Here is a 12,584-nt window from a genome sequence, read left to right as displayed (position 1 = left end):
AGCTTTTAAAAAGTAAATCAAAGTCCAGGGTCAAAATTGTTGCTATCCAAAGGAAGGCCCTGTCACAAAGATTACGCAAGTAAAATATGAAGGCTCTGGTAATGACTTACAAAAGTTATCTCAAGGTTAAACGTCATTTAAAAGAGGGGGAAACTAAAAGTGCAAGGTCAAAAAGTCATTTTTTTTTTTATATATCCCTGGAAAGGAATTGTCACAATGAATTCACATCTGAAATATAAAAGCTCTATCACCAACTGTTCAAAGGTTATGACGAAGGCTGAAGTTTGGATAATTCTTGCAAAATAGGTCAAACTTCAAGGTTGAGGTCAAGAGGTCAAAAATATTTTTATATCCAAAGAAAGATCTTGTCCCAAGGAATACACTTGAGAAATATGGAAGTCATGGCTCTTACCAGTGAAAAGTTATGAGCAATATTCAAGTTTTTGCAGACAAACAGATAACAGACAGACAAAAAGACGGACGGAATGGGCAAAAAAATTATATACCCTCGAATCTTCAATTACCGAGGCGTAAAACAAACTATTCTTCCAAGTGATGTAATTTAGTGTATTTTAATGTAGCCTTGCTGATATTAAATCAGAAAGAGAGGAAGAGGAGCATTTTGGAAAATTTCTATATTTAGTAACCATGGCAACAAAGTTTGAGGAAATTAAAAAAAATTTAATAGAATTATGTGTATCTAAACACAAATTACATGTATATCAAGTTTTATTGAAATCGGACTAAAACTGTTGGAGGAGTAGCATTTTTCCTGTTTTTAGCGATTTTTAATCAAAATCCTTATTTTTGACCCCAAAATTAGGTGGTTGTGCACAGTCTACAGCTTTAAGATTTGAACATCTTGAAAAATGTGGTATTTGCAAAACATTGCACCCTAAAAAGTTTGTGTTGCAATTTCTTTGATGATTGCTTATATTTTTGGCTATTTTGACTGGACTACTAAGTACCGAATAAAAGTCAAAACTTAATAATGTACTGCTTTTCCTTTCTACATGTACCACACCCTATCCCGGGGGAGGGGGTTCATTATTTGAATAAGCTTTATCAAATCTGTTCTGTCAGGATTCTTCTTAACAACTTGAAAAAAAAAATTCTAGAGAGTTTTCTTTGCATCCCTATATAAAACCTTGATCTGCTAGTGTGGCGAAAGCTACCCTTTATTTTAATGAATTGACCCAACTTGAATATAAATAACATGAGGATGTGATTGGTAATGACTTTGCTGTTTGTGAGAAGAAGATATTTACAGAGTTCTTTTATGCCCCCGTAATCAAAGATTCGGAGGTTTAATGCTTTTACCATGTCCGTCCGTCTAACGTGTCTGTTTGTTCGAAAAACTTTAACGTTGTCCATAACTTTTGACTGAGTGGGGCTATGGCTTTCAGGTTTCACAAGTGTATTTCTTGTGACAAAACCTTTCTTTGGGTTCCACCAAATTTGATGTTTTGGCTCGAACGTGGAGTTTGACACACTTTTAAACAAAACTACCAAACTCTTACTTTGGCCATAAGATTTGACCGCTTGGACTTTCATACTTCACATATGTATTTTTTGTTACAACACCTTCAATTAGATACCAACTACTTGACCTTTTAACCTTGCCTGTAGATATTGACCTTCTTTTATAAAAAAGACGTTAACATTGGAGATAACTTTTAAATGGTAAAAGCTAGGGAACTTTTTACTTCATATACGTACTCCTCGTTAATACCTTTCTTAAGATAGCAACACTTTTAACCCTTTGACCCTGACCTAGGATTTTTACTTACTTGATCGGATGAGTCCGTATAAACCGAGGTCTCGTGTCGCATTAGGTGCTGGCACGAAAAAGATCCCTCCGTGCTCAATGGCCCCGAGTGCCGAGTATAGGACAAAATTTGCAACCCCCGATAGTGGTGGCGTCTCCATTTAATTAAAAAATTCTCAAGAGGGACGTTAAAACAAGACACAAACAAAACAACCAGTTCCACCCTAAGGTATTCCTGTATAATTCCAGCAAGCTTGGGAAAATATTTTCAGATTGTGTGGGGAAGACAGGTCAGTTTACTTTTTATCATATGAGAATACATACCACGGTATGATCTGAAAATTTGTGTTTTATTCTATGACCTGCACGTCAATAAACACAAAGTGACAGTAACTCGATTTTCATGAAAACCAAGACTGTTATTTCTAAAACTGAAATGAATACTATTTTTATGCACATTCATGAATCTTTCATGTAAACTCAGAAAACCACGACAACCTCGGATATGGTTTATATCGGATGAGCTTGCCGGAATAAGGCCTGAGAAGAACTGCTGAAAAAACCGTGCCACACTAGAATATTTTAAATAAGGTGCTCATTGGTTCTACTGACCTCGAAATTGAAATAACATTAAAGTAAAGAATGCTTAAAGCACAGTTAGGAGTTATTCCATTGCCGATGTGAAGCCTTCTATTAGATTCACCATTCTGAATATTGTGACACATTCCCATCCCCTCAACTCGACGCCCACCACACTTTGTGCCTTCCTATTTACAATTGATCGACTCATCAAATTAACAGTCTTCTGTGTTTTATTATGAAACAACGCTAGCTCACCAATCTTTTTAAGAGATAAGCTTGTTAATATTTCAACCGGCTCCCAAATCATCGCTTACTTCCGTCCTATTTCCTTTTTGCATTTTTTAGTGAAAGTGAGTAAGAAGATAAGAAAATCTTAAATCAAGGTAGGATCTACATCAACTTTTCAAACTTTTGAATTCTATCCCTTACAGGCACATTAAGGGTACTTAACACATATATACAAAAAATGTAATTATAAAGCAATAGGGTTTGTGTATTGGTTATCATATTTTTAATTTCTTATGTAAGATGTTTTAAAACTTTGCAAAAAATTTTATTATTCCATAGCTGGGAACCATAAATTGTGAAAGATCTTCTATAATATTCTGTTTTAGCCCTCGGAATGTACAATGAATTACTTTGACTCAATCTTGTAGCTCTGTTGTTTATTTCATGTACAAACTTAAAAACATCTAAATAATACAAGGATGACAGTTCTATACATAAAATAATCATTAATTGGCATCCATCTCATTTGTAAAAACATTTCCGATGTAGGTGTATAAAAAGTTGTATTTAAAATCACTCTAGCAGCTCGCTTTTGGAGTTTACATAGTTTGCTAAGACCTTCTTTGTTTTTCATATTGCCCCAAACAGTACAGCAATAATTAAAATGGGGAAAAACAATTGTATTAAAGATTTTTAACAATAATTCATGAATGATCTTAATCAAGACAAAATACCTATTTTGGAAGCAAGTCATTTCGTTAGAATTTCAACGTGTTCAGACCATGTAAGACACTTGTCAATGTAGACTTTTCGCACAAGATACATTTTCAATCACAATACTACCCACTTTAATACATAAATTCCTACAGGTTCCGTACCAATTAACATGCACTGAGTTTTTTTAAGATTGATTGTTAATTTGTTTTTCTCCATCCAATCTAGCGTATTGATAAGATCGCTATGTAATTTATTTTCAATAACATCGATACTCTTATCTGAGACATCCTGAGTTTTTGTGAGCCGCGGAGTGTTTTAAGCATCTGGCATTGACCCTTGAGGGACGCCTATAGTTATGTCTAATTTTTCTGACTGAGTACCATTCCATCTAACACACTGTGTCCTATTCGATTTGAACCAATTAAACGAGTCTTTGCAAATTCCAAAAGAAAGTAATTTGTGGAGAAGTATATTATGATTCACAGTATCAAATGCTTTGCTAAGATCAACAAATAAAACACCAGTTTCAATGTTTTGTAACCATTTTTCGATTATACTATGAAGTGCTGTTTCGCATGAATGACACAACAAAAACACTTAACACAACAAAAAATGATGCATGGATTGGTATCTATTTTTTTACTAATTTTGGTTTGAAATTACATAAATAATATACCCATGAAATATAAAAAAAACCGTAGGTTTCTCTTGGCGCTTAGATATGACTTTCTTTCTCTTGGCGCTTAGATATGGCACTTTCTTTCTCTTGGCGCTTAGTAGTCCGAAATATCTGACGTTTGCCAGACTTTTTTTCGATTTTGATCCTGGCATGTAAAATATAAAAATCTAAAAAGGCCAGGAAAACGTCAGATTTTTCGGACTAGGCGCTTAGATATGGCACTTTCTTTCTCTTGGCGCTTAGATATGGCACTTTCTTTTGCGTCCATACAAATTTTTGCACAAATGTCTAATCTTATAATAAAGTCTTTTAAAGAATTTCCCACCATACTTGGTAAACATTATTAAGGGTACCAATTCAAATATAAATCTATCATGAGAGTTTGTTTGTGTTATTTATCGTTATTAAGACTCAAAATCAATCATTTTTATCATAAATTGTAAGACGTAATAAAGATATGAGTATATCAAAATCCAGACAAACACAAGTACACTGTATGTTTTGTATGGGAGCGTTCGTTTAAGATCAAATTCAGTCAATGCACTTGTGTGTAGAATCAGAATGATTTTAATACTGTAATTTTGTTAACCCTAACAAAAAAATACTATAGTTAACTATAGTTTACTTTAGTTAACTATAGTTGTAACTTTGACACTTTGAAAACTTTGATTTATTATAGTGATAACTTTGACACTTTGAAAAACTTTATGGAAAACTTTGACACTTTGAAAAACTTTGACGAAAACTTTGAGACTTTAAAAAACTTTGGCGAAAACTTTGATACTTTGAAAAACTTTGTTGAAAACTTTGACACTTTGAAAAACTTTGGCGAAAACTTTGACACTTTGAAAAACTTTGGCGAAAACTTTGACACTTTGAAAAACTTTGGCGAAAAACTTTGACACTTTGAAAAACTTTGTCGAAAACTTTGACACTTTGAAAAACTTTGGCGAAATTTTGACATTTTGAAAAACTTTGACACTTTGAAAAACTTTGGCGAAAACTTTGACACTATGAAAAACTTTGGCGAAAAACTTTGACAGTTTGAAAAACTTTGGCGAAAACTTTGACACTTTGAAAAACTTTGGCGAAAACTTTGACACTTTGAAAAACTTTGACGAAAACTTTGACACTTTGAAAAGCTTTGGCGAAAACTTTGACACTTTGAAAAACTTTGACAAAAACTTTGACACTTTGAAAAACTTTGATGAAAACTTTGACACTTTGAAAAACTTTGACGAAAATTTTGACACTTTGGAAAACTTTGATGAAAACTTTGACACATTGAAAAACTTGTGCAAAAAATTTGACACTTTGAAAAACTTTGGCGAAAACTATAGTTAACTATAGTAAACCATAGTTAACTATAGTAAACTATAGTTTACTATAGTTTTTTTTGTTAGGGAAGGAATGAAGCTTATTTCAACTTATGTTATCCAATATAACATAACTTGGGGCAATTTAGGCTTTATAAACCGCGAAGCTGTTTAAAAATAAGCGTAAACTGCCCCAAGTTTTGTTATATCGGATAACATAATTTAAAATTAGCTTCATTTCTTATAATTGAATTTCAATGTAGAGAATGAGATAATATTTCCTCCGGAAAAAGGCTTCGAATTGAGCATTATTTCAAAAGTAACGTCAAGCGGAGTGATACGTTTTTGACGTAACTCATTGTGAGGTAGGCAAGTCATGTTATACGACATGGATTAAATCTTTTACCCAATCAAATGACGTGTTACAGCTGAAATTAAATTATTAGAAAACCAATCACAAGTTATGAAAATTACGAGGGACAACATTATATTGAGGAAGCAGAATATCTTTTTATATCATCTAAATAGAATGTATGGTCTCTAGGAATGATTATTCAGACAATTCATACATTCATAATTATCAGTATCTCAGAACATTTGCCAGTTCTAAATGAACGTGTCTCTTCCAAGGATATATGTTAAGCATTCTGTGGGAGAGAGAGAGAGAGAGAGAGAGAGAGAGAGAGAGAGAGAGAGAATAATTTGCCTTAGTAAATGTGTGATAGCTAGTCTATATTTTTTATAGAAGTCAATATCTCTGCCAGTTATTTTCCTAACTACTGCTCTATTGGTCGGTTTTCTGGCGATGTTTTGGTCACGTGATGATGGGAATCTCCCGCCCAGGGAACCTGGACGTCTGCTCGTGGGAAACATAGACATCAAACCAGATGCTGCTATGCTATTGTATGTATTTTCTTCTTTAAAACATTATATAAAGCTATACATGAAGCTATTAAAATGAATAATTTAATTATAATTTAATTAAAATTATAAAAAATTTCAAATTGCAGTTTCAATTAAAACTTAATAGTAGTACTGTAGTGTAAGTTAAGATACAATAAATATAAAGAGAGCAAGTAAACATACATGTAGATAGAGAAAGTAAACATATAGTACTATACAAAGAGAAAGTAATCATAAAGTACTATACAAAGAGAAAGTAATCATACGTGTAGAAAGAGAAAGCAAACATGGCTAACGCACCTGTTAATTTTTATTTGTGAATTGAACATTTGCCGGATCGGTTCTAGTGTATATTATATGGCATTATTTCAAAAGCAGTTGGATTGACAAACGTCTTGGCATCATAAAAAAATAACTGAATTACCTTCTTCTCCGAAAACAAATTTTCAGCTGTGCACTGCGCACCATTTTTGCACGGATATGAAATTCTTGATCACTAAAGGGGTTTGTGAGATTGCCACAGGAGTAATCCCACAGTTAACTAGTTGTCGCGGTTATCTATAGTAAACATTTGTATGTTTATTAATCTATTTGGAACAATTTTTTATGAGTGAATTTCATAAGTTTTTTATTGTTTTTATTTTTACATATTTTTCTAAAGGAACCCCCTGCAGACGCCATCCTGTCTGCTTATGCACGCTCTTCTAGCATCAAACGCCGCATATGGTGTAACTTTTTTTTTAATTAGTACAAATGGAAAGAACACAAATCAAAGAAAAAATTGATTTTTTTTCTTTAAAAAGGGAATAGACACGAATTTATTCTTGTCCATGAATAGGTCACACTTCAATAAACATTGTAGTTATTTATAAGATTTTACATTAATATGCCTTATTTTTTGTTCAAGTAACATAATTATTTATATATCAAATGCATGATAAACAAGTTTTTAAAAGTAAAATATTAATTCTCTTAGGTGGTGCGTTAGCAATTTTGTCTAGTGTACATTTAAAAAATCAACTGTTTTTGAACACAGATGTTTTATAATTTCAGTGACCTCCAGAAGAAACACGGTGATCTGATAACGTTGAAGGTCGTTGGTCAAACTATCATTGTCGTCTGTGGTTATGACACAATCAAAGAAGTTCTAGTTAAGCATGACGAATCAACATCTGCCCACACTGCATCGTTTGGATTTTCAGAATATTTTGAACTATCAGGTACATATGGCACGCCAAATTCACAATAGGCCTATGGGCCACATCGCTCACATGAGAAGCTTTGATCATGCTATTCTTAACCAGAATTCCCCATTTTACATGTAATACCTTTTGTGACCCCATCTTGCCCCACAGGTCAAAATTTGAACAATTAAGAATCTACACTCTCTTGGATGCTTCCACAAAAGTTTCAGCTTGTCTGGCCCAGTGGTTCTTGAGAAGAAGATTTTAAAAGACTTTTCCTATATATTTCTATGTAAAACTTTGATTCACTATTGCGGCCCCGTCGAACCCCCGGGGTCATGATTTGAACAATCTAATAACTACACTACCCCCTGATGCTTCCTCATAAGTGTCAGCTTTTCTTGCCCAGTGGTTCTTGAGAAAAAGAATTTTTAATGACCCCACCCTATTTTTGTTTTTTCTTGATTATCTCCCCTTGTGAGAGGACATGGCCCCTCATTTTTAGCTCACCTGAGCCGGAAGCTCAAGTGAGCTTTTCTGGTCACATTTTGTCCGGCGTCTGTCTGTCTGTCTGTAAACGTTTCACATTTTCGACTTCTTCTCAAGAGCCACTGGGCCAATTTTAACCAAACTTGCCACAAAGCAAACTTGGGTTAAGGGGATTCAGGTTTGTACAAATGAAGGGCCACGCCCTCATTCAAGAGGAGATAATTGGGAATTAATGAAAATTTGGTGGCATGTTTTAAAAATCTTCTTCTGAAGAACCTCTGTGCCAGGAAAGATGAAACTAATGGGGAAACATCCTCATGTAGTGTAGATTAAAATTTGTTCAAATCATGACCCCCGGGGGTAGGGCGTGGCCAAAATGGCCGACCAAAGTTTTACAAAAAAATATATATAAGAAAATTCTTTAAAAACCTTTTTTTCAAGAATGACAAAGCCATAATTCATCATATTTTCATGGGAGCATCTTCAGGTAGTGGCAGGTAGTTTCCTCAAGTTTGTTCAAATCATGACCCCCGAGGATAGGAGAGGGCCAAAATGGTCGACCAAAGTTTTTCAAAGAAATTTATAGGAAATTTCTTTAGAAATCTTCTTCTCAAGAATGACAAAGCCATTATTCATTATATTTATATGGAAGTATCCTCAGGTAGTGTAGATTCAAGTTTGTTCAAATCATGACCCCCGGGGATAGGTCGGGGCTAAAATGGCCGACAAACTTTTTACATAGAAATAAATAGGAAAATTCTTTAAAAAGTTTCTTCTCAAGAAGGACAAAGCCATAATTCATCATATTTATATGGAAGCATTTTCAAGTAGTGTAGATTCAAGTTTGTTCAAATCTTGAACCCGGGGGTAGGGTGGGGCCAAAATTGCCGACCAAAGTTTAACATAGAAATATATAAGAAAATTCTTTAAAAAGTTTCTTCTCAAGAATGACAAAGCCATATAATTCATCATATTTATATGGAAGCATTTTCAGGTAGTGTAGATTCAAGTTTGTTCAAATCATGACCCCAGGGGTAGGGCTGGGCCAAAATGGCTGACCAAATTTTTTCATAGAAATATATAGGAAAATTCTTTCAAAATCTTCTCAAGAATGACAAAACCATAATTCATCATATTTATATGGAAGCATTCTCAGGTAGTGTAGATTCAAGTTTGTTCAAATCATGACCCCAGGGGTAGGGCTGGGCCAAAATGGCTGACCAAAGTTTTACATAGATATATATAGGAAAATTCTTTCAAAATCATCTCAAATATAGCAAATGCATGATTGATCATGGGACTGCTTTTGGATTTAAAATTTTCAATAATTAACCAATTACTACTTTTTCCTAGTCACAGTGCTCAGGTGAGCGTTGTGGCCCATGGGCCTCTTGTTACAGTTTAAATATCCCTTCACCCAAGGATACTTTGTACCAAATTTGGTTATAATTGGCTCAGTGGTTCTTGAGAAGACGTCGAAAATGTGAAAAGTTTACAGACAGACAGACGGAAAGCTAGACAGACAGACGGAGACGGACGATGGAAAGAATTGAGCTTTCGGCTCAGGTGAGCTAAAATGAGCTAAACATAGTTTCACAGTTGATAAACTAGGTTAATCGGTTGAAAACTATAGTTTACGGACTGTAAACTATAGTTAACATTGTTAATCTATATTTTACATCTGTAAACCATAGTTAACGCGATAATCTATGTTTCACAGCCGTAAACTATACTTAACACCAAAAACAATCATTTGCGATAACAAAACATAGATTATTTAATAAATACAGTTTCACGATTTGTAATATATGGTTTGCAACTCTTAACTATAGTTAACGATTTGATAAATACAGTTTCACAATTTGTGGAACTATGATTAAAAATCTTAAGTATAGTTTACGATAATCATTGCACATTATAGTTTACAAACGTGAATCTATGTTTATCCACAAAATCTATTGTTAACGCTTCATTACAGACAGATAAACTTAGACTGACATTCTTAAACTATAGTTAACAACCGTTAAATATAGTTTTACAGATTAAAACTACATTAAACGAATTGTGAAGTATAGTTCACGGTTTGTAAACTATAGTTTACAGTCGATAAACCTATTTTATCAACTGTGAAACTATGTTTAGCTCATTTTTGTGAATTTAGCGTGCCATAGGTAGATGTAGCAAGCTTTTATGCTTTGAGTTATAAGTGTAGTTGTCTGTTAAAGTGTATAATTCAATGAGATATTTAGATTCATTGTCTTTGGATGTGGACAAATAATTCATTCAATACAAGATGAAAATTTGAATTAAATGACAATGCAATTTTCAACACAGAAATTTTTAATCACATGTTTTTTATTTATGCTCATTTACGTGCGATCTGTGCTACAGAAGAGTCTTGTGTAAAAAAAAATATTCTGAAACATGGAAAAACACAGTTATTATTTATTTATAGGCATGTTGGGGGCATCCGGAACAAAATGGAGGAATCAAAGAAAATTTGGACACGAAGCATTCCGCTCAATTGACTCAGGGAGTAACAATCTCGAATCCCGGGTTTTAGAACTACCCGACTTCCTTCAGGAAATAGACAAGATGAAGGGGACACCCTCTGATGTGGACAGACTTATCAAAACAAGCCACTACAACATCATATCGTCTTTCCGTTTTGGAAAAAGATTTGCGCATGAGGATGGCATTCTCACAAGACTGGTGGATCTACTTGATGAAGCCATGAAAATAGTTAATGAACAGTTAGCTTTAAACTTTATGGAATGGCTGAAGTACGTACCAGGGGATCCATTCAAAGTTAGAAGGAGACGATTCCTCGTTAATGAAATTTTCAAAATCGTTCAGAAATCTATTGACGAGCACAAGGAAACACTGGAAAATCCAAAGACCTCCGATTTTATTTATAGCTTTTTAAAGGAGCAAGGAAAAAGAAAATTAAATAAAGGTAACTTGTTTCAATACATTTTTTTTCAACCTTTGAAAAATACCAATCATCAATAATATGCTGTGTCTGAATCTAGGTAATGAGATACCATTGGGTAAAATTTATAGTCTCGTAATATCTAAACATGATCAAACGACAAAGTTCCAAGCTTTTCATTTCCTTCAGAAAAATGTTCGCAAACTCATTCGATCAAAGGAGTTAAATGAATCTTGATGTAATTGTAAAGTAGTTTTATTAGCATCCATTGAAGTAAAAAAGTAAAAAAGTTTTTCAAACTTGTTCTAAAACGCAAGAAACAGACCCAAAAGGTTCGAATGTTATTGAAAGGTGTGGTCAAAATTTGTCAGCATTGCACATTTCAGTATTGTACTTTTGTACAATAATATACGGGTATAAAAAATGTATGATGATATACATGCATTTCCTGTTTCAGATAGGGACATCCTAATTTTGGGATATGCATTATACTTCACCAGTATCCCGGTCGTTGAAGTGTTATATTGGTTCATTTTGTACCTTATGTACAACCAAGATGTAGTGGTGCGCATGCACAAAGAAATTCAAGAAAATGTTGAAACCAATAAACCGGTTACCATGGCAGACCAAGAGAAGCTCCCTTACTGTCGTGCAGTTATGTATGAAGTCCTTCGTATGTCTTTCACCAAGGTGAATCTTTCGCCAACACACATGTTCTCAGAGGACCTTACGGTCAATGAATACACGCTACCAAAAGGTGCTTGGCTGATGGCGGCCTTGTGTACAGTCAACTTGGATCCGAACATATTTCCAGAACCTGAAAAATTTAAACCAGAACGATTCATTAACGAAAACGGCCAGTTGTTTGGATATGAAAATGTTTATTCATCCTTTTCAATGGGTATGATTTTCATGCATCGATAATCGTTTCCAATTTTTTTTTGTTTTTTATGTATTTCGTTTCTGTCAGATAGTTAATCATTTGAGCAAAATTACTATATATAGTTATCTACAGTTTACTATAATTAACTTAAGTGAATTAAAGTATCAAAGTTTTTAATGTAGCAAAATCAAAGTATTTTTACTATTACTTTCATATTGATTTATTATACGCTCTCCAATTCACAAATGAACATTTCTTTTAAAAAAATAGAAAATATCCCTGATATATTCACATATTATTACTTCCATCTTTTATCACTGTTACAACACTTAAGAGATTTTACACTTCAAAGAAAGTTTTAAAGTAAAGTATCATAGTTAATCGTAGTATCAAACTTTAAGTATTTATTTAGTACATAATTAATGTTAAACAACAAATATTTTAGGTCCCAGAGACTGTCTAGGTAAAAGTCTTGCTAAAATGGAAATATTTCTTTTCCTAACAACACTGGTACGGGACTACGATATTGAAAACGAGGCTGGAAACCCCCTTCCGTCACTAGAAGGGACGTCTGAGGGATTTCGCGTTGCTGTTCCCTATCAAGTTTGCTTGAAAAAGAAGGACTAAATTAGATGAACAAAGGAAAAATTGTTAATTTTATTAGTATATTGTAAGCGCAATTATGATCGATTTCTCTTCATACTTCATTTAATATATATAATAATATACATGAGACAAAAAAATGATGCAGAATTTTTGGCTGGAAACAAAACGTAAATAAATATTTTTCTGAAAGAAATTCTTGATTTTTTACATTTTTTATGTGTAAGAAATGTATATATGCCTTAAGCTTATTAAAATCTAGGAATCACATTCATTGAAGATATCGATTATCTAACAAAA

At 33.4% G+C, this 12,584-nt stretch overlaps 2 protein-coding genes across 3 annotated transcripts; both read left to right on the top strand.

Annotated features, from left to right (window-relative positions):
- Nucleotides 1-2,627: 2,627 nt before the first annotated feature.
- LOC134264178 (cytochrome P450 2B9-like) lies at nt 2,628-10,937 on the top strand. Its single transcript, XM_062746477.1, has 5 exons — nt 2,628-2,733; nt 6,036-6,193; nt 7,247-7,413; nt 10,322-10,822; nt 10,930-10,937. Exons 2-5 carry the CDS (start codon nt 6,096-6,098, stop codon nt 10,935-10,937), a joined length of 774 nt encoding a protein of 257 aa, XP_062602461.1. The 5' UTR covers nt 2,628-2,733; nt 6,036-6,095.
- A 4-nt stretch (nt 10,938-10,941) lies between these two features.
- LOC134264189 (cytochrome P450 2D15-like) lies at nt 10,942-12,357 on the top strand. Of its 2 annotated transcripts, XM_062746492.1 has the most exons (3): nt 10,983-11,042; nt 11,256-11,699; nt 12,127-12,357. In XM_062746492.1, the coding sequence occupies exons 2-3, from the start codon at nt 11,342-11,344 to the stop codon at nt 12,306-12,308; spliced, it is 540 nt and encodes a 179-aa protein (XP_062602476.1). In that variant the 5' UTR covers nt 10,983-11,042; nt 11,256-11,341; the 3' UTR covers nt 12,309-12,357. The 2 variants fall into 2 exon arrangements, with proteins under 2 accessions (XP_062602466.1, XP_062602476.1); XM_062746482.1 differs by having other exon boundaries at nt 10,942-11,699.
- The last annotated feature ends 227 nt before the right edge of the window (nt 12,358-12,584 follow it).

This window comes from Saccostrea cucullata, unplaced genomic scaffold (genome assembly GCF_032062105.1).
Source record: "Saccostrea cucullata isolate Sc308-1 unplaced genomic scaffold, CSIRO_AGI_Scuc_v1 ctg15961, whole genome shotgun sequence".
NCBI classification, from domain to species: domain Eukaryota; kingdom Metazoa; phylum Mollusca; class Bivalvia; order Ostreida; family Ostreidae; genus Saccostrea; species Saccostrea cuccullata.
This window is presented reverse-complemented; position numbering and strand designations above follow the sequence as displayed.

Excerpts from the sequence above, each read along its gene's own strand:
- LOC134264178 (XM_062746477.1), top strand. The coding sequence starts at position 6,096 with ATGTTTTGGTCACGTGATGATGGGAATCTCCCGCCCAGGGAACCTGGA. Across the intron at positions 6,194-7,246 it reads CCAGATGCTGCTATGCTATT|TGACCTCCAGAAGAAACACG; the intron begins GTATGTATTTTC and ends TTATAATTTCAG. Across the intron at positions 7,414-10,321 it reads AGAATATTTTGAACTATCAG|GCATGTTGGGGGCATCCGGA; the intron begins GTACATATGGCA and ends ATTTATTTATAG.
- LOC134264189 (XM_062746482.1), top strand. The coding sequence starts at position 11,222 with ATGTATGATGATATACATGCATTTCCTGTTTCAGATAGGGACATCCTA. Across the intron at positions 11,700-12,126 it reads TTATTCATCCTTTTCAATGG|GTCCCAGAGACTGTCTAGGT; the intron begins GTATGATTTTCA and ends CAAATATTTTAG.